Source organism: Neopelma chrysocephalum, unplaced genomic scaffold (assembly GCF_003984885.1).
Source record: "Neopelma chrysocephalum unplaced genomic scaffold, ASM398488v2 Primary Assembly neopelma1_60, whole genome shotgun sequence".
Classification (NCBI taxonomy): Eukaryota; Metazoa; Chordata; class Aves; order Passeriformes; family Pipridae; genus Neopelma; species Neopelma chrysocephalum.
In genome coordinates this window covers 5,632,351-5,653,622 of record NW_020897715.1, presented here as the reverse complement: position 1 = coordinate 5,653,622, position 21,272 = coordinate 5,632,351, and the positions used below count along the sequence as shown (strand labels likewise).

The following is a 21,272-nucleotide window of genomic DNA, read 5'->3' as shown; positions in this document are numbered from 1 at the left end:
AATCCCATGTCTGAAAAAATTGGTCGCTTTGGATTAAATATTTTTAATAAATATTGATTAAATATTTCTGTACAGATCCAGTAAAATTTGCAGCGATACTTCGGAGTGACGTCATTCGGCAAGTGCGGTTTTGCCTCTGGATGAAACTCCCAAATCCAGAGTCCCTTTAAGTGTACGAGAAGGCCGCAGCTCCGTAAAGGCGCCACGGGACGCTCGAAGTCTCCGCGCTTTAAGATCGATGGATTTTTTTTTTGTCCAATGGATTTTTTGAGTGCCAGGGTGTCCCCGTCAGCCCCGGGCCCCGCCGCCCGGCCCCGCCCCGGAAGTGCCGCTCGGTCCCTGTCGGTGCCGGCCCGTCCCGGTGCCGCCGCCGCCGCCGCCATGGGGGGCAAGAACAAGCAGCGAACCAAGGGCAACCTGCGGGTGAGCGCGGCCCGTGGGACGGGGAACCGCCGCCCCCGGGGTCCTCGCTCAGCGGGGCCGGGAAGGGCGGTGCGGCCCGGGCCTCGGGGGCTCGCGGGGCCGGCCCCTCCGGCTGCCGTGGGCCGCCGAGGCCCAGCTCCGGCGGGGAGGCGGCGCGGTCGTCGGTTCCGGTGGCGGTAGCCGGGGCCAGGGCCACCTCTGGGCCTGGGGCGTGCTGAGGGGTGTGTGACTGCTGTTGCCGTGGTGTTTGTATGGAGAGGGGCGGCGGTCGGGGCACGTAACTACAAAATCACCACGGCTCTTGAGTTCAGCAAAGTTCAGCGTGGTTTTCTGTGGAGAGTCTTAGGATTCACCTGTTTTGGTGTCTCTGTCTTGCCACCAGGCCAGTGGTGGTGTGAAATCTGTCCTATGTGGCACTCGCTCAGGATATATGTGAAACCTTGTGTTCAGGTTCTGTAATTCCTCCGTGGATTTAGAGAAGACTAGGGAACACAGCACAGCATGTCCTTAATAGTTGAGGGATCACATTCAGAAAAGATTACTTAAACCCCACAAGCTCACAAAACTGCAACTGCCGTTAGGAAGTAAAAGGTGTTTGGAATATGAGGTATCACAGAGAACATTAAAGCATCAGTCGGTTGTGGGGCAGTCTTTCCAAAGGAGTATGGTTGAAATAAACATGAGCCAGTGATACAGTGAGCAACTGGGGCAAACTGGAAGAGATGCTAAACTCGAAAACACACACTGTAATACTAACTGGTATTATACTCTGTTACATATGCACCCTTTACTCCATTCCTCTAAATCCTTTTTGGCCACTTTGTTACTGGGAGAATGTTTTGTGTATCTGTTCTTATTTTTCCCAGTGATACAGATAGCATTCCCTGGGAGGCGTATTAGCCCATGAGAAGAACTAGGAAAAATGAAAGTATTGAAGGAAGATAAATAGTTTCTTAATAAATTGTTTGCCTACAGAAGGACTTTCCTGTTATGCTTTTTTGTGTGTGTATAAATCCAATAAAACTTTCCATAAGTTTTCATGGATTATGAGAAAAGGGAATGCTGATTCATAGAATCAGAGAATAGAATCACAGAATGGCTGGAGTTGGAAGGGACCTTAAGGCCATCTAGTTCCAACCGTCCATCTAGTTCCAACTTGCCATGAGCAGGGTTACCTTCCACTAGACAAGGTTACTCTGAGCTCCATCCAACCTGGCCTTGAACACTTCCAGGGATGGAGCATCCACAGTTTCTCTGGGCAACCTGTGCCAGTGCCTCACCACTCTCACAGGGAAGAATTTCTTCCTCATATCTCATTTAAACCCACTCTTGGTTTGAAGCCATTCCCCCTTGTCCTATCACTGTAGTTCCTGATGAAAAGTCCCTCTCCTTGTAGGCTCCCTTCAGATACTGGAAGTCTCCCCAGAGCCTTCTCTTTTCCCAGATGAACAGCCCCAACTTTCTCAGCTTGATTCTAAAGCGTAGAATAATTTTCTAGGTCAAACTTCTATATTCAAAGCATAGGTGGCCTTTTGTGAGACTTTATTTTAATTAGAAGGTTAATCATACAATATAAATAGGATCATCATTTCAAATGCATGATGCATGCAAAATGAAATTAAATACATAATTGACTGCTGTCCCTGTTTTTTGTCAGCCTTCTAGCAGCGGCCGAGCTGCAGAGCTCCTTGCCAAAGAACGTGGAACAGTGCCTGGGTTTATTGGCTTTGGAACATCTCAGAGTGATCTAGGATATGTTCCTGCAATTCAAGGAGCAGAGGAAATAGACAGCCTTGTGGATGCCGATTTCCGAATGGTGTTGCGAAAACTTTCTAAAAGGGACATCACAACAAAATTAAAAGTAAGTGTATCCTTTGTCTCCTATAATTCTTTTTTTAATTGGAAAACAATACACTTTTCTTAAGGATGGGAGAGGAATATGTGAACATAACTAATATTGATTTCATATTGGCAGATTTGCTAGAATTGCAATCCAGAAGTTATCTTGGATAACCTCTAGGAAGGTCCATCGTGCAGTTATCTCTGTAGATGCTCAATTGCAAGAAATGAATTGATTTTTTAAAAAGAGAGTTGCAGTTTCAGATATAAGCTGGTAAATTACAGAAAATATCTGTCTGACTTCTTAAGTGATTCTCTTGATATTTCGATTTTAGGCTATGCAAGAGTTTGGGACAATGTGCAAGGAAAGAGAAGCGGAAGTTGTTAAAGGTGTTCTTCCTTACTGGCCAAGAATTTATTGTAAAATTTCACTAGTAAGTACTGAAGTATTTAAATTAGAAACTTCTCTGTATAGTTCCTCTCTCTGAAACAACTTCCAAGGTAGTCTTTATTGACGTTATTTACCTTTGTTGGAATTACTGACTTGTTCTAGGAAAAACAAGAAGTTGAAGGAAATTATTATTCTTTATTGTGGAGATATTTCAGTTTTGGCAGTGCATGGAATCTTGAGCTTTTGGGTATCTGGGCTTTATTTCATTGGTGGAGATACCTGTTGTTAGATCTTTATGTTTAAAAGATGGTAGGATATTTCTTCTCAGGAAAAGTTCTTTTATATACATTCTAGAATGGCTAAAGAGACTGTTTAGTTAATATAATTATAAATCTTTTTGATCTGGGACTAATATCTGACCAGACTTAATATTAAAAAGCCCCCAAAACCAAACCCAAATGTGGAAGACCATGTGTAGCCAGATAATAAATAATTTTTTTATATATTTAATACATTTTAAACTCTCTGGACTGGCTACTCTTGAAAACATGATATGGGACAGAAGGGATCACTATTCTTATCCATTAGAGCAATTCCTAGTGTTTCTTTCAGGAGCCAAGAGCCTAGAAAGTCATGATGTTGTAAATTCATATGCAAATAGCCAATAATGATGCAGTGTTTCTGTAGACTTATGGTAGTTCTAATTCAAAAGATGTCTTTGAGGTTTCCTATTTCTCTTGCGTCTTGTCTTTCTGTTAAATGTTTGTATAAATTGGAAACAGAGACTGTAGTTAGGGATATTGGGAAAAGGTTACAACTGTGAGTGTGCAACATTTTTGGGAATATGATGCTACTGAGTTGTGGCTCTCCCCATACCTAGGGATACCAAGACTTTATTGTCATTGGTGTGTATTTTCAAATCTAGGTAGCCCAATTAATCACAAAAATGGCTTTTTAATCATCACCTCTGCTTTGAAGTATCTGGCATCAAAGATGCATTTCTTAAACCAACAAAGATTTATCTTTCCTTTCTTTTTTATTCTGACAGGATCATGATCGCCGTGTTCGAGAAGCAACTCAGCAATCTTTTGAGCAACTGATTCTTAAAGTAAAAAAGCACTTAGCTCCTTACTTAAAAAGTATCATGGGATACTGGCTGATTGCTCAGTGTGACACTTACTCTCCTGCTGCTTCTGCTGCAAAAGTAGCTTTTGAAAAAGCTTTCCCTTCAAGCAAACAGCCTGAAGCCTTAGTGTTTTGTAAAGATGAAATTCTTAACGTGAGTTTATACTTTTGTGTTTCTTTAAGGCTTTGTGTATATCAACTATTATTATAAATTTAAAACTCATCCTACTCCCATCCATTCTTCACTGTTAAATTTCTTTCTTACCTGAAACTTTGATCCTGTGAAGAGAATATAGAACAGTGTGGGTTGGAAGGGACCTTAAAGATCATCGAGTTTCACCCCCCTACCGTGGGCAGGGTTACCTTTCACTATCCCAGGTTGCTCCAAACCCCGTCTAACCTGGCCTTGAACACTTCCAGGGGTGGGGCAGCCACAGCTTCTCTGGGCAAGCCGTGCCAGGGCCTTACCACCCTCACAGGGAAGAACTTCTTCTATAAATAAATATAAAGGAGTATGGTAATAAGAACACTGTGGTGCACACAGAGGAACGAATAGTGAACTTTCTTGTGTGCATTTCTATGTAATGATGCTCAGTCAACACTTTAAGTTACTGACAGATGGAATAAAGATGCTGGAGTAGTTCAGCTGCAGTGAAAAAGGAATAAAGAGTGCTGAGCAGTGTTTCAGCCTCTACAAGTTTAGTAATGACTAAAGTTAATGCTCTTATGCCAGTCTTATATGAAACTGAATTGACTGGATTAAAAAAGTAAAAGATTGCATTGCTGGCCCATCATACGCAAATGGAACTATTTTTGTTTTCCTCAGTTTGGCTTCTTTGTAGCAGAAGCACATTGGCACAGGGCTGCAACTTACAAAGTGTTGTGGAGGTTTAATTCAACCAGCTACTGTGTTGATCATGAGTGAAATTATTTTCTTTTTCACTGGCTTGTCTAAAATAGGCATCTCAGAGGTTGGGAAATTATATTGTAGAGCTGTTTCTGAATAATGTATGGACTATATTGTTCACATATAAATATTGCATTTCTTTTTGTTTATATGTGTCGGGTTTTTTCCCCTTAGGTACTTCAAGATCACCTTCTGAAGGAGACAGCTGATACACTCAGTGACCCCCAGTATGTTTGCCTGCTTTAATGTGTATGGTTTAAGTCTTGGTCTGTATTGGGTTCTCTGTCCCTGGAGGTAGTGGATTTAGTTTTGTTTCAAGAGGCAGAGTATTTATTTGAGTCCAGTTCCTAGTGACTTTCTTTGGGACTTAAGTTTAAATGCTTTTGAAAGTGTTACCAGTTATCTAATTCTTGTTTCAGCTGTTTTAGGAGTAGCATTTGTGCTTAGGTAGAATATGAGATAACTTGAAACTCTTTCGAACACTTCATAATGTAATTTAGAGCCTATGGAAAGTTTATGTATTTACATTGCTAGCACCTGAAATCAAAAGAAGAACACAAAAAAACTGAAGACAGTTTAGTTTAGAAGAACTTGGGAAGCCTACTGATTTATTTGTTGTTCACTTTGATTTTTTTGTTTGTTTTGCCTTCTGAGAACTGTACCAGAAGAAGAAAGGGAAGCCAAATTTTTCCGGATTCTGACCTGTTCCTTGTTAGCTTTAAAAAAGTTGCTTAACATGTTGCCCAAAAAAGAGATGCATTCATTAGAGGAAAAGTTAATGTCGCTTCTGTCCCAAAACAAATTTTGGAAATACAGCAAACATAACATACCACAGGTGACTTTTTAATTTCTCTTTATTTTGGTTGGTTTTAGTTAAAGGTGATACACTTAACCTAAGGAAGTATTAGTTACTTGTATTCTACAAGAATGAACTTTGCACTTAGCTTATATTTGAAACAGCCTTCAGGTTTTTAGGTCTTAAATAGACAATATTGCTCTAATATTTACCCAGCAGACCAAATTGTTATTTCTATATCATCATGATCTACTTCTTGGCAATCTGCCATCATTTAAAATTCATCTAAAAGATACAAGCTCTGTCAGCTTACTGATTGTGTTCTTAGTGCTTTGGGATTTTCAACTTTTAAACCACTTTATTGGTCTTTAATCTGCCAAGACCAGTAGTGCACAGAGTGATGAACTGATGAGGTAGTATTTTTTAGCAAGTTTCAAGTTGCTTTTGGGAAAAAATGCCTTTTGAGAAGTATATTAAAATACAACTGAACAAATTGCTTTAGAACATTTGATAAGCCTGTTTAATAATTGCTTTATTTTTCTTTAATAATATTTAAACTTTTGCTGATATGATAACATATGGGGACCAGATGTTGTAAGTTATGTTGACTTTAAAAGGAATGTTATAAACTACATGTAGTGACAAATTTTGGTTTTTTTCCTGTGGTGTCTGTCAGGTTCGCTCAGCTTTCTTTGAGCTGATTTCTGCTTTTTGCCAGCACTTGCCTGAGCTGGTGAAAGCTGAAGCACCAAGAGTTTGTCCTGCTGTTCTTCTGAGCATTGATGACAGCGATGCAGTGGTGTGTCCTGCTCTTTGGGAAGCTGTACTTTATGCTATCACCGCTATTGAGGTAATGGGGAAAACTAAGAGGCAGATATTTTCCTCGAACTTAACTTTTCATCAAGTTCTCTGTATAGAATTTGGAAGAAGGGCTTGACTGGGTTTTCTTTATGATTAATAACATGGACTCCTCAAGGCTACATACTCCTTCTTCCCCCTTAGGGTTTCAGTGTAACTTTATTGTGTCCAGCGTATTTGAAAATTAGAGTTTTTTTATGAGTTTAATTGAATTAACCTGAATCCCTTTCACTAAATGTAGTTACTAGTAAGTCAAATAATGTTTAAAACCTCTTTCTTTCTTAAAGACAGTTAAAAAAATGACCTGCAGTGCATTTCTGGTTTGTTTCCCCTTCAAGTTTAAGGGTTCTGTAGCTTTTCCTTTTTTTTTTTTTTTGACTGAATTTTAAGTGAAATACCAGATTTGAATTTATTAGCAGGATGAGGTGTTGCCATAGACTGGGATGTTTTGAGACCTTAATAATGAAGATCTCTTTTGTAACTGCTAGTATGAACTGTAACAATTTGTGTGGAAAAAAACCCCAACCAATCTTTGCTCAGCCTTTTATAAATATAGGTATCTGGAACTACACTGAGTATTATAATAAATATAATAGATCAGATGGCAAAAAATTTTGGGGAGGAGAAAGTGCCAAAGTATTTTGTAACCATCAGGAAATTTTTGAAGAGAGTTTTGAAGTGAGTGATGCTTCTAAAGTCAGTATCACTTGACAATGAGAACTTAAAATTAAATACTGAGCTAATTACAATGATGACTTTTATGAAGCATCATGAAAGCATTATTAAAGAGAAGCCTTTGATTCCAGCTGACTAATAAGGAAGGTCAGTTGATTTTAAACAATGCAGAAATATTTTTGTTGTGTTAACTTCTTGAATTCACGAGCTGAAACAGGGAGAAAGCGATTTTAAAAAATACTGGAAAGAGAGTAACTTAAGAGAATTTAAATTTTACAATAACTTGTTTCAGCTACAGTATGGGGAGGTAAGTTTAAATGTCTGGCTTGGGAGTTCTTCTGAGGCAACATATTCTTGTTTGATTTACAGAAAGTGAATTTCTTTCTATAGGACTGTTGGAGTCATGTAAATGCCAAAAAGGGAGTTCTGCCAAAGCTATGGACAGTGCTTCGAGAAGGTGGAAGAGGGCTAGCTACTGTTATATACCCCAACCTCTTGCCCTTCATTAGCAAGGTACCTCCTGCTGTTATGAAACCGAAGCTGGAATATTTCAGAACTTTTTTCGGCTCTTTAATTCAAGGGTATGAACCACAAATTTATTTATTTGGAATCAATCTCTTTTACATTTGTAAATAAGAGAACTAATCTTCTTCAAGCTTTTAAAAATGAATGAAAATAATATTTTAAAAATTCTTTTAAATATCTAAAACTAGAGTCAGTCCTTTGTGCCTGTTCCTGTCATCAGAAACCTTCAGCTTTCCTTTTGATTTTATTACATCTTCCTTATATAAAGCATTATTATTTTTCCTTGTCAAAACTTTGTGTTTATTCCGTGACAAATTTTAAAATGAGAAGTCAATTTAAAATTAAGAGTGACTCTCAAGAATCAGGCTCTTCTCACAGGTGTATAATTTTTACAGAGGTTATTGGGGATTAGCATTGTGATAGTGGAATTTCCTGTATGCAGGAACTTTAATTCTTATGATGCTGATTTTTAAAGGATTGAAACTGCTATCACTTTTTGCCTTTAAAATGCATCAAAACCAACTTTCTGTCAAATCTAATTTAAATAGATACATGTGCATTGTGTACTCAAAAGCATAGAGAAATTATTTTATGAAAGACTAAAATGCCATTTATTTAAACAAAAATCAGTTCTCAACTGATGTTGGTGTGACCCGTATCAGAGCTCTTGGAGAAGAGAGTTATGTATGGGTTGGTTTTGAAAAGTGTATTGAATGTTATTACAGGTAGTAAAATGATGACCCTGAGATTGGCTCAGTTGGTTAGAGCATGGTGCTGATAACGCCAACGCTGTGGGTTTGATCCCCATATGGGCCATTCACTCAAGAGCTGGACTTGGTGATCCTTGTGGGTCCCTTCCAACTCAGAATATTCTGTGATTGTAATATTTCTCTGGTAATTGGTGTGATCTAATTTTCATTAAAAAGCAAACAAAGTCCGGTTTTTCAAACTCAAACTGGTTGCTGGGAAACTGGCTTTAGGTGGCTTTGTTTTCTTTTTCTTATCTGTAATGACAGAAAGTGACACTTTCTGAACCTTTGTGGTGTGCGTAGAAAATTGCAAAGGAGTATTGACAGCCAGCTGAAGCACGTGACAGTGTGCTTGACTGGATCTGGTTCCTCTATTTACATAGATATTTCTTTGTGAATGTTAAGACTGGATGAAGAAGTTATTTTAGTATAAGTTATATTAAGTGTGGGGGTTTATTAACTCTTTATTTTGAATTTATTTTGATCTGACTCCTGTAAATGATTCCATGATCCTATATTCTCATATTGGTGTTGTCTGGATCAGAACAACATAACAGAGGGTATATTCATGGCATTCATATGGGGTTTCTTGGAAGCACAGTTGCCTGAGTGTGCCCTCCCTCTGATGTTGCCTCTCACAGGTTGTCAAGTGAGCGGGCAATAGCCAGCCCTTCAGAAAGTTCAGCAATTATAACTGCATTTATGGAGTGTCTGTGCTTTGCTGTACTACAGAAAGTAGAAGAGGATGACCAAACCCAAATTCATCAAATGCTTATATCTGACCAGGTATTTATTAGAAATATGGAATATTTTTGTGTGTACATTTAATAATTACCATTATTATTAATTAACGTTATTAATATTTTAATAACGTTAAAGAAAAATGTGAAATTTAGGTGAGGATTTACTTCTCTGTTGAAAGTTTCCCTAGATTTAAAAAAAAAAAAATCACACAAAATCATCCAGCTTGGAAGATACCTTCAAGATCATCTAGTTCCACTGTCAACCCAGTACCACCATAATTACCCCATAACCACATCCCCAAGTGCCACGTCCAGACGCCTCTTGAACACTTCTAGAGACGGTGACTTCACCACCTCCCTGGGCAATGTATTCCAATGCCTCACCACTCTTTCAGTGAATTTTTCAGTCTGACCCTCCTCTGGTGCCATTAAAGACCATTTCCTGTCATCCTTTTATTTAAGACGTGGCAGAAGAGACTGACCCTCACCTTGCTACAACCTCCTTTTAGGCAGTTGTAGAGAGCAATGAGTAACAAAAATAATGTTACTGAATTTAGTAATTTTTTTTCTTCCTATAAAATCATCCTTTTAACTGTGCAGTTTAAATTATATTTAAGGAAAAAAAGCCATCCTGAATATTTTCAAGCATGAGTGTTCAAGTGTTCGAGCTTGAGAAATTCCGATATTTTTAGATTTGCTTCTGCAATGATTTTCAAATAAATATATAATTTTGAGGCATGACAAAGAATAAAATGATTTTTTAACTGGATCACTGTTCTTTAATAACTTTTTTTTCTTTATAGCTAATTCCTTTTACCAGTGCTGTTCTTAAAGAGCCCAAGTTACAAAGTGGACCATTATTTTATCAAATAGCAGAAATGCTGAGCTCCTGGGAAGCTAAAGCAGAACTCTCCAGTGATGATGGCACAGATGAAGTTTTCCAGAAACTGTTGTCAAATTTTTGGGACCATCTTTTAAAATTATGTGTACTTCATGTTGATAGGTTGGATGCTGATGAGAAATCATTGTTTGCCATATCTGGTATGCTAGAAATTCTTCAGAATCCAAAGAGTGCTACCAAACCAAACAACAAAAAATTTCTAAAAATCAGATTTACGGACGAGGATGAATCTGAAAGAAACACAGAGAATGGAAAGCTCACAGAAGTGAGAAAAGGTGACTCTGAAATACAGGCTGACTTGCAGCATAGTTCACGTCTAAGGAAAGAACCTTTAGAGAACTTAGTCTGCAACCTTGCTGAGCTGAGCATTGTGTATGTCAATGAACAGAAGTCAGAACAGCATTTGAAATTTCTCTCGGCCCTGCTCAACTCTTTTTCCTCAAACAGAGTTTTTCAAGTACTTTTAGAGCAGGGAAATGATGCAAGCCATGCTCAAGCTGAATCCCAAAACAAAATGAAAGCTCATAACAGAAGTCCATCTGTACAATTTCTGTATATGAATTTAATAACTTGGCTGAAAGAAGACTGGAGAAAAGACACCCATTTCCTAGTTGATATTTTATACAGCGTGCTTCGTTGTTGCAACAGTAATGAAGAAAGGAAAATCATTCTTGATGATTTAGCAAAGGTATGACTTGTACATTATGTCATTAATTTTTATCAAAGTCTGTTTTTGTGGGCTGTTGTTCATTAATAATCTTATATTGGCACTGTCAAATAGAAAAAATTCTACGTGAACTTGGGTAAGCTCAATTTAGGGAAGGTAGTTTTAGGAAAGCTTGACATGACAGTGTTGGGGTGAAAGGTTACGACATCTGTTCCTTTCTTTATGGTAAAAATCATTAAAAAAAAGGAACATCAGAATTTCTCTGCTCTTACTTCTTTATACAGTGTGGTTTTATACTAGTCATTGGTGGACCTTCTTTTAAATGAAATCCCTTATTGATTTTGTTACTGAAATTTAGCAACTTCTACTTAATCCCTGCAGAATAGTTAAAATGATATTAATGTTTCCTATTCAGCAAAAAAATTTGTTAAATATTATGAAATTTTGTTTTTCTTTTCAGATGGATCTGAAATGGATTATTTTTCTCCAGATAATTCAAAAGGTACCCCTTAAGATTTATTTTTTTTTGTTCTTGTTATGCATAGTTTTGATTGTTTCTCTGATGTTAGCTTTGAGATTCACATATGTTTGAATGGCTTTTTTTTTTTTACTTATGTAGTGATAATTTCCATAGTTTGAAAATCTTACATTAATAGTTTCAGAGTAGTGTTTGTTTTAAATGCATTTAAATCTGGAGACAGTTTTAAAAATGAAATGATGATACCAAAACAAAAGAATCTTTGTCCCTTCTATTTTTGGTCAGTTTGCTTTTTGAGCCAGAGGGATTCCTGATTTGTTGGTTAGCTGTGCTAAGCTAGAGAGAATGGAGCTGGGGATTAGACCAATACTTAAATGATCATTTGTATCATCACCCTTACATGATGCTTACAAGGAAAAGGTAGTATTCCATTTCTTCACATCCAATATTGAGACTTAAATTACATTTAAGTAATTTCATAGGATGCAATAGAAAATGTATGATGAACTTTTGGACAAAAACTCATTGTACTTGATTTATAATCCAGTGCGTAGACCACAGTATCTTCCCTCACACATGCTGTGTATTTTAGGAATACTCAGTTTTTATGATTTTGTAACTTGGAGTGCCTCATCACCAAAATAATGTTTTTGATTTGTGACCCTCCATTTCTTTTTAAAGAAATTCAGGTGCTGTAAATGGATTTTGTAAGTAGTTTTTATTTCAGCCAACTTGGTCATCCAAAAGTTATTTTTGTAATTCCAATGTAGGAATTCCCTGGGCTCTATAGTTGAAGAAAAGGAAAAGGAAGCATTTTCAGAAGGTGACTTTTTTCGCTCTACAGCAGAGGTCTGACCTAGCCATAAACTGCTGTCTCTGACCAAAAAGAAAGCTGAGGGGATTCTTGCAGATGTAAACACCTAAAGACTTATTGTTTGTGACAGATGATATGATTCCCACTCTATGTGTAGGTTTGACATAGTAATCTTATGCTTACTTAGTAATAATAGTTAAAAACAAGTTGCCCAGAAAGTTGTAGATGCCACATCCCTGGAAGTGTTCAAGGCCTGGTTGGATGGGGCATGGAGCAATTTGGTCTAGAGGAAGGTATCCCTGTCTGTGACGGGGCGTTGGTGCTTGAATTGGAACATGGAAGATGATCTTTAATGTCCAATCCAAACTATTCTATGATTCTATACTCTTAAAAGATTCTTAGAATTATTTTCTCGTGATTCAGGCATGCTCAAGCACAACAAAACTTTCCTTAGTCTCTGACTGGCTGAAGGGAGATACACTTGGAGAAAGACTGGTGATGCTGGCAGATGATCTGTGCCGCCTGTGTTTAAAACCTAGCGCAGCCTCATCAGACTCAGCCTCTTCAGAAAGGTGGACCCTCCTGAGCTTGGTGTTGTCACAGCACGTTAAAAGTGGTAAGCATGTATAATCCTTGGAGTTTGTGAAGTGTAAATACTCCAATCCTTGGAATTTGTGAAGTGTAAAGCGTAAGTGAAGTGCACTTATGCTTTGCATAAGGTTGAAAAGAATTTGAGATGTTCCAGAATGCTTAATTTGGAACATTTAGGCTTTCTTCTTTTGGTTTGTTTGTTGGTTTGAAGTTTTTGTTTATTTCTTTTGGGCTTTCTTTTTTTACACCTGCACATTGCTAAACAAAGTCAGTGTTTAAAGAACAGATTCAAATTCAGATTCAAATAGGGCTAATTTTCAAGTGACTTTTGCTTTCTGACTCTAGAGCTGGGGGTACTGCTCAGCTCGATTTCTGCTGGGTGACCTGTTTTTAATTCATACTGGTTGAAGCCTAAGAGACTTTCAGGAGCTAAGGTGGTTCTTGAGCTAGTGATTTAGGCCAAAATAGAGTATGTGGACTTTCAAAAAAAAATTTTTAAATCTCTTATCTCAGTTTCTCAAGGTAAATTGCCATGGAGGAAATGAAAGAGCCTTTCATGGGTCAGTAGCCTATCAGATGATAAGAATTAAAGGGGAAAAAGGATAAATACTGAAAGGAAGATAGTTGTTTCTGATAAATTATTCAGAGTAATCCAAACTGAAACTTCACAGACCTGTAGCAGTGTGTTGTGATACTGAATGCTTAACTGAAATAAGTACAAAAGAAATCCAAACCCAATACATATCACAAGCATACAAGGGAAGAACCAACTGTAACTGTAACGATTCAGTGATAGGCTCTGAGCTGTTAAAACTCAAAAAGAGACCTTCAGTCATTGTGGTGGTTCCCTGTAAGTGGCAGGTTGTGCTCAGCAGTAAAAAAGGAATACAGGTTATTCGGAGCTGCTGTGAAAAGAACCCAGGACAAATGACATGTAGTCAATGCATTGAATATGTAGTCAGTATCTGTAATACTGCGTGTGGTTTTGGTCACTGCAATATTCTAGTTCACCTGTATGCTTTTGAGAAAAAGTGTGATAGAATTAGAATATGCCCAAAGAAAGCTGGCAGAGATGGTTAGACAAGCAGTGGCTTCTGCTTGTAGAGGCAATAGAACAGACTAGAATTTTTTACTTGCAGCGAAAGTGATTAGGGATGGGGTTGCGCTAAAGAGCTATAAAATCATAATTTGTATGGAAAATGCAAATAGGAAGAAATTTTTCATTGTTTCTTTCAGTGGAAGAACCTGAGTTGCTAACAGATGTTTAGATAGAAGTCTTGAGGGAAAAGTACACTTCTTCATCCAGTTTAGAATTAAATAATGGAACTCATTGCCACAGGGTGTTGTGGAGTTTGAGGATAAATGGGATTGGCCTGCTTGGGTCCCACAAAAAAGGAGCCAAGCATGTTCACAGAAGACTGATCTGCTTGGGGTAATTATATGCAGTCCAAGTGTAATCTTGGGCTCACAGTTGAATGTCAGAAGCTAGGAAGGCATAAAAGGGGGAGGGATCAGTCTGCACTTGCTCTATTTTATATATGTTTTTCGAAGCTGCTTCAGCTGGTTTAGAGAGGAGATAATTGACAGTGTGAAACTTTGCCTAGGTGATCCTTGATGTCTGTGAAATAAGAGAGTTTATGTATACATTAGAGTGAAACTGCTTTGCACTTTATTTTGGTTTCAGAATCAGTAAATATAAACCAAATTGGTCCATATTAATATGACGTCTTTGAATGACCATGTTTATCAAGAAATCAAAGCATGCTGTTGTTTTCCTCTCCCCAATAGAATCATTGATTGATGAAACTTTTATTGAAAGGATAATTGATAAACTTCAAGCAGCTCTGTCTAAAGCAAAGGATCTTTCTGAAGCTGGAAATACTGAACCATCAGTATCTTTCATCTGTGATGTAGCCTCAAGCTTTTTCAGCTCCGTTAAAGGGTGTTTATTGATGCCATCCTCAGAAGACTTGCTGCTTACCATCTTCCAGCTCTGTGCTCAGAGGCAGGATGCAACACACTTAACAGGTAATCTAGAAAAAGAACTTCAACCAAACTTTCTCACAGGTGATGATTACATCTGAATTCTTCTTTTTCAGGAAATAGATTCAAGTATGTAATAGAATACTGAATTCCCATACATTGAGCACTTGCAGATGTAACTGATTTATGCTTTAATTTACAGTGCCCATAGTTACTACTAAACATCAAGTCCTGTACATCTTTACAAGGATTTTTAAACTTCTTTAATGTTAATATCAGGTAACTTTGAGGCTGTGATACTGCACACTTTTCGGAGTGTTATGTAAGTTATTTAAAGTCTATGAAATACAAGAAATGAGCATTTTTTTTGTTCATTTTGTAGTGTAGGGATTCTATGAAAAAATGTGTGCAATCACTTCAGACACATGTATTTATTCTGAAACCATTTGTATTGGTTAAGTTGCCCAGACAAATTGTGATCCATACCTCTCTCTTTAGCAGCATCTCATGTTCAGACTGAGATCCTGATTTATATTCTTTGAAGGCAGAATTTGAGAGTGATAAATTTGTACATGTATTTACTGACATCAACACAAATAAATACAATGTTTCAGAGTTGTCATAGAAATGAAGTAGGACAGTACTAGCTTGAGAACCACTGCTGCTTTGCAAATGACTATTGATGCTGTGTATGTTCAGTATTTCAGTAAAAAAATCTGTGGTTTTGAAGACCATGTGGACATATTGTAGTAGACAACAGGAACATCACTTATTCTCCATTAAATTAAATTTTACCTGTGTGTCATAGTTAATTTAAAATTGCTCTTCAACAAGAGAGCTGTATATTTGCCCTTGATAGTTTTTCCATGTAACCACATAGAAAAGAGAATTGTTTTCCTACTCAAGGACCTTTAGACACGCTATCCATGTAGATTTACATCCTGTATGCTGTAGATTGTAATTAGAGTTTACCTGTTTGTGGTGGCCTTCTTGTCCATTTGTTATTGTTTTGTTTTCTTTTTTCTTTTCCCTACAATAGATTTACTTGTATGCAAATTAAAACACACTTGGATGTCTGGTGTAAATTCACTTGTGCATCAGCTTCAGAGCACACACAAACAGAGCACCTTTTTGCTTAACGCTGCACTGTGGGTCAAGAATCAAATTCAGTCTTCCTCTTTGGACGTTAAAAGGTAATTGGGATGCACATGTCTGCTTCATAATATGTTGTTCTCTAAAACAAACTAAGATCAGTGCTATACTATTTTTTATTTAATGGTCATTTGTATTGCTGAGAGGCTTTTCAGCCTGTTGATGGCGGTGGGTAGAGCAGAAAACCACCACTGGTACAACAGGTATAGAGCATTGGTACAACATATAGAGCACTGTATCAATGTAGAATATGCAGCTTGCTTTTACTGGAGAGTGCCAAACTCGTTTGCAGTGTTTTCTCCTTTTCTCAGTCTTCAGATGTTGATCTCTGCAGTTAGTGATTTGTTGTCGAAGCTCATGGAAGCTGATGGACAATCTGGATACCTTGTGAGAGCTTTTGTTGAGCATGTCACACCGAACAAAACTGAGTGGGGGAAGTTACATGAGTCTCTATCTACTGAGGTATGGAAATGATAATGGGCTTGCATGGCGTAGTCAATCTTTCCTCAAACCTCTCTCCCTTAGGGTGGTAAGCATTCTTTCTTCTGACATGGCACTGCAGTTATGTCTGTGCAGAGGTTCTTTTCAGCCTCTGTCTGGGAAAAGGACAAAATCTCTATGTTTATGGGTGCATCCAGTACTACTGGAGAAAATTAAAATTATCCTTTTCTGCATGGAACACCAGCAACTTGCTTAAAAATTCTGGAATTTTTTCTGACAAAATGTACATTGTGAAGATGTACTTTAATTCTTCAAAAAGATTAATTTTGTGAAAGACACCAATATCTGCAGAGGAACATGGTGTGCTGACTATCAACAAAATGCTGACACACATATAGTAGAGAGTGGGGAAGGACATAAATTTCCTATCCAACCACCCAGCTTCAGTAAACCTAGTATTTCTTGTAAAATATGTAGAATTCTAAAGAAACATATTTGTTTCTGAAGCAACAAGGCAGTTTCAAATTACTGCTGTGCATTTAGGTTTTTAATACGCTGGAGCGGGTCATCCTCAGCATTGTGCTTTTGCTGTCAATTTATGTGTTTTGTGGTTATTTTTTAGTAATTCTGAATTTTCAAGATTAAAGACATCATAGCTCTTCCGTGCATTATTAAAATGCCAGTTATTTCTTCACACTCTTTTTATGCACATATTACAGTGGATACACAAACCTCTTTTGGAAGGAAGGCTTAGTATGAATTGTGAACCTCTGGGATCAAGTGTCAAGCTGTGTGACACAACTAAACTTCCAGGCCATTTGTGTACTTCAGCCTTATTAAGTAAAATGGTGCTTCTTGTACTGGAAAATGCTGCAGTCCATGGAAATGATGATGCTGAAAGAAAGAAAATTGACAATATAAGTAAGTTACAGTGGTAAAACTTAAAGGAATTTTATCTTATAGTAGTTGTAACCTGGATTGATAATTAGAAATGCATAGTTAAAGACTGGTATACAGGTATGAGAAATTATCCTTTTACCTTTTGTTGTTGTTTTGTTTTGTTTTGTTTTTTTTTCTTCAGGTCTCCTTTAAAAGTTTAAGTATGTGCAACTGTAGTGTTTATATCCTTGGGACCTTTTTTGATTATATACATCCTACCTCAACAGAACTTTCAACTGGGAGATGTTTGAATTTTTAATGAGCTTCAGATTTGTTCATTGCCAAAACACACAGTGCACTGGCATGAGTGGTCAATAGGAACTGTATCCCTGCCCTGAGGGTTTAGCCATAATGTAAATATAGCTTGAGGCAGCAATTTTTCTTAATTCCACCAGGTGGAATGTAGTTTCTTTTTATTTTTAGAGTGCTCAAATGAAATGAACAATTCTATCTCCAAAAATCTCACCATGATGAGAAGTGTAATTGCTTAGTGTGGATCTTTGTAAGCTAATGAAGGAACCACATGCTAGCTCTTGTCATCAAATTTGTTTGGTTTTCTTCTGGACTTAGATCTTGATTGTCTTGTCTGCAAGAAGTATATGTCAAAAAAAAGGAGAATAGAGAGGAGTTGTAATTCGTGTCATGCTTGCTTGATTTGCTTTAAAATTTCTTGAATATCTAGAACAGATTACTGTAGCTTTTTGTTTTCTTGTATTTTATGGTACAATGGCAAATATCCAGTTCATGCTCTGAAGCACCTGAGATTGTGTGTAAATATAATACTTTTAATGCATTAAAAGCATATTGAAAAAACCAACAAAAACTTGACTTGAAACATCTTGCTTATGCACTGAATATATTCAGCAGTCATTTGTAAACAACAGTTTCTGTTGTTTAATTAGTTGCAGAACTGTTGTACTCCTTACAATGGATTGAAGAACTAGAGAATCCTCCTTCCCTGCTTCTGGAATATCTTCATATGTTAGAAGAGATGCACATCACATACAAGAAATTCAGTACCCTAAGCAATACAGCTAGCCTTCAGCAAACTATATTTGATAGGTATGTGAGTACAAGTAAAACAACTCTTAACTCTGTCTTCAAATTTTGTGTTGTATAGAGTATTAAGTGCCACTATATTTCCTTCTCTGTCTTGATTCAAACTTCATCCAAATGCTTTTGTGGTGCTCTGAGCATCTGTATATATTAACCAGGGTCTTTCCTCTTCTTTGAAGATCAGAGGAACATGGAAGACTGTGGTCCTTAACCATGGCTAAAGTGATCCGTGCAGAAAACACCGAATCCTGGGAGAGGAAAGAACTTTTCAAGACAACAGAAGGGTATCTTAATACTGCTGCCTATAAGCTTTCAGTTTGTTGTGAATGTTGATAATGTTAAATAATCCTTATTCTGACAAATGACTACTGAAGACTGAAAATTAAGTGGTATATGTGTGTGGCATATGAAAGTGAGACTGCATTTTAGTGTGTGGAATTAGTTACATCAGAGGATATTAGATCATTATGAAACAATTTACATTTTGTTTTCTAGTTAAATTTTTGGGTTCATTTCATTCTTGATGTTTTGCTTGTATGAACAGGTTTCTGCCATTAACAGAGGGCAGATTGCATACACTTCAGTGTTTATCACCTTTCTTAATTGAGGAAGAAAAGAGAGAACTTGTCTTCCACTGTGTGGCTAAACTTATGACATGCACACAGACAGATCTTTCCAGCACTGATGGTGAGTATGTTCTTACCTCCCTCAGTCTAGTTCATTAGAATTTAAGAACGCTATTTTGTAATACTGTTTGTTTTTAGGTCAAATGCTTTAACTATAATAACATTATTTTTTCTAGAAAGAAATGTTTTCTCAGTTGCATATTTCTTTCAGACAGTTTTCTGCCTTATTCAGAAAGTGTAAGGTATACTGCTTGGTACAAAATTGGAACTAAAGGACTTAGGCTGAATTGTTAAAAGCATTTTGATATTGTACTTCTTGTGTGGTCTATCTTATTTAAACACATCTGTAAATATCAAAGTTTTCAGTTAACCATTTAGGCTTTACATAGTATGCAAAAATATTACTATTGTCAACTGGCAGTGTCATCGTCTTCAGATGCTTTGGCAAGAACTCTTTCATGGTTTACATACAATTTTTGAGTAGTTCCTCCAAGTGCATGGCATACAGTGTGCTCAGTCAGAATTGCTCTACATACACCTACAGCAGCTGTGGAAAAATTACTTGAGAGGTGAATGAGATGTGATATACTATTGCCTTGAATATACCCACTTAATTTGGGTCTATATTTTCACAAACTTGTTGCTTTTCAAGAAAATTATTTAGAAATGGTCACACACATTTATTAATTAGATGTCATTTAAAAGTACTTTCTATTTTTTCCCAGTACTGCTTTTGTATGTTTTTGCACATACTGTTATTGATCAGTCTGTATAAAAACTGAAATATAGGTTTTGTCTTTTTTAACAGGACTGTGCTTCCTTAAATTGAAAAAACACCCTATCTTTGGTGACTTTAAACTGTGGACATCTGTCCCTTGGCAGTGTCCTCAGGATTTCAGATGAATTCTTCAAATGGATGTCCTTAAAGTGTGAAAATTATCAGTGTTAGTGTCATGCAGCAATTGAGAAGAATCTTAAAAATCCTTCTGCTATGGTAGTTTCCCTAACTCTTACTCTTTGAGCTTAGTTAAGCCTTCTTGGCTTTCTAAGTGAACCAGTGAGGCAAAAATTGTGTCTGTGAAACTCTAAACAGAAGAAAATGGGAAAAAGAATCCTCACTCCTCACGTGCTGTGGAGTGCTCCTATTTGTAATCTGCATTTCCTTTCTGCTGCTTCACAGTTTTCTAGGGATTCCTGAGCAGACCACATATATCCAAATTCACATTAAATGGGACATAGGCTGTTGGCTTACCATTCCAATGGTCTTTTTCTTTTCAGGTCAGAAAAGTGCTGGTAAAGTCATTGTAAATTGTTGCTCAGCTGTTTAAGTGAAGCAGGGGTTTGTTTGGTTGGTTTTGCTATGCCTTTGTGGTACTTTGCCTTATTTCTTTGTCATCGTGCTTGTAGGAAATGTTCATTTTCTCCAAGAAATCTAGATAAATGCAGTTTTTCTTTAAAATGGAAAACAGTACTATTGCATCAGTAGTACTTCACTCTGAAAGTAAAAATTAACATTCCAATGAGAACTCTAATTAACACGCCATTAATACTAGAATTCACAACTCAGTTGCATTTCCTTCACTATCTGTCCAAATTATTGCTTAGCATACTACATTTTTAGTAGCACAAAGAGATTTCAATCTTAGCAGGTATTTTTCCTTTTTGTTAATTGTATAAACTATCAATTAATCTTCTAGAAGGTGGTTTGTGGTTTTTTTTTAAAGTTTGGGTTGGATATAGTATTCTGATTTAACAATGGCATCTGTGGATTACATGTTCAAAGAAGAAAGCTTAGGTATTATCCAAACTGTCTTATGATGTTAATGTTACATTCAAATAAAATGATTCAGTCATTTGACACACATTTTAACATTTGTTTTGTCTTGATAATTAAGACTATTGAATATATATTTTTACTGTATTATAGGAGCATTTGGGTGTCTTTCCATTTTGAACTCCTGCCTGAATGATAGAAGTGTTGATTGTGATCATCTACTACCTGGAATACTGAAAATCATAATATCTTGGAAAAATGATAATGAGGACAGCTTTCTCTTTAGCTGGTGGGTGCAACTTGGAGATAATTTGACTTTTTTTCATTTCTAAGACAAGCATTTAAAAATACAGACTAGTTATTAACTCAGACAAAATCAATCTGTACATTACAACTGCCATCCACTGTTCTACTGTTACATATTTAAACCTTTGTAGAACTGCATTCCTTGGTTTCATATACCTGTCTTTAGGTATTTAATAACTCATATTGCAGAAAATTACCTGGATGGTTGAAGACTGGGAAACTAAGGAGTTATTTAAATGCACCTAGATGTCAATTGTTTTCAAAAGCATTTAGAACTGACCAACTTTTGTAAGTGTTCCTGGATATCAGTTCTAAATTCTGATTGCTTATTTCAGTACCAGGAAGAAAACCTGGATACCAGACTTAGATGTCTGTCTTTTAAAATTCTGTAACTTGAAAAGCTTCCAGCAAGAAGTGAAGATATACTAACATTCATTTGTCTTGACTATAGTGAGAAAAATCCTGGCAACAAAGTCTCAGAATAATTATAGTACCATAGAGTGGCCTGGGTTG

The 21,272-nt window shown here is 36.9% G+C and overlaps 1 protein-coding gene across 1 annotated transcript in view; it reads left to right on the top strand.

Moving 5' to 3' along the window:
- Positions 1-297: 297 nt before the first annotated feature.
- The window catches only part of LTN1 (listerin E3 ubiquitin protein ligase 1), a 31,043-nt gene continuing 10,068 nt past the window's right edge, over positions 298-21,272 (top strand). The window contains exons 1-20 of the mRNA XM_027680897.1: positions 298-423; positions 2,081-2,284; positions 2,598-2,696; positions 3,702-3,932; positions 4,860-4,912; positions 5,340-5,520; positions 6,158-6,331; positions 7,405-7,595; positions 8,930-9,074; positions 9,835-10,620; positions 11,060-11,101; positions 12,315-12,507; positions 14,271-14,510; positions 15,505-15,658; positions 15,929-16,079; positions 16,778-16,979; positions 17,900-18,059; positions 18,233-18,337; positions 18,598-18,740; positions 20,607-20,742. Coding sequence (XP_027536698.1) covers positions 382-423; positions 2,081-2,284; positions 2,598-2,696; positions 3,702-3,932; positions 4,860-4,912; positions 5,340-5,520; positions 6,158-6,331; positions 7,405-7,595; positions 8,930-9,074; positions 9,835-10,620; positions 11,060-11,101; positions 12,315-12,507; positions 14,271-14,510; positions 15,505-15,658; positions 15,929-16,079; positions 16,778-16,979; positions 17,900-18,059; positions 18,233-18,337; positions 18,598-18,740; positions 20,607-20,742 — 3,632 coding nt within the window. The 5' untranslated portion in view covers positions 298-381. The remainder of the gene's footprint in view (positions 424-2,080; positions 2,285-2,597; positions 2,697-3,701; positions 3,933-4,859; positions 4,913-5,339; positions 5,521-6,157; positions 6,332-7,404; positions 7,596-8,929; positions 9,075-9,834; positions 10,621-11,059; positions 11,102-12,314; positions 12,508-14,270; positions 14,511-15,504; positions 15,659-15,928; positions 16,080-16,777; positions 16,980-17,899; positions 18,060-18,232; positions 18,338-18,597; positions 18,741-20,606; positions 20,743-21,272) is intronic.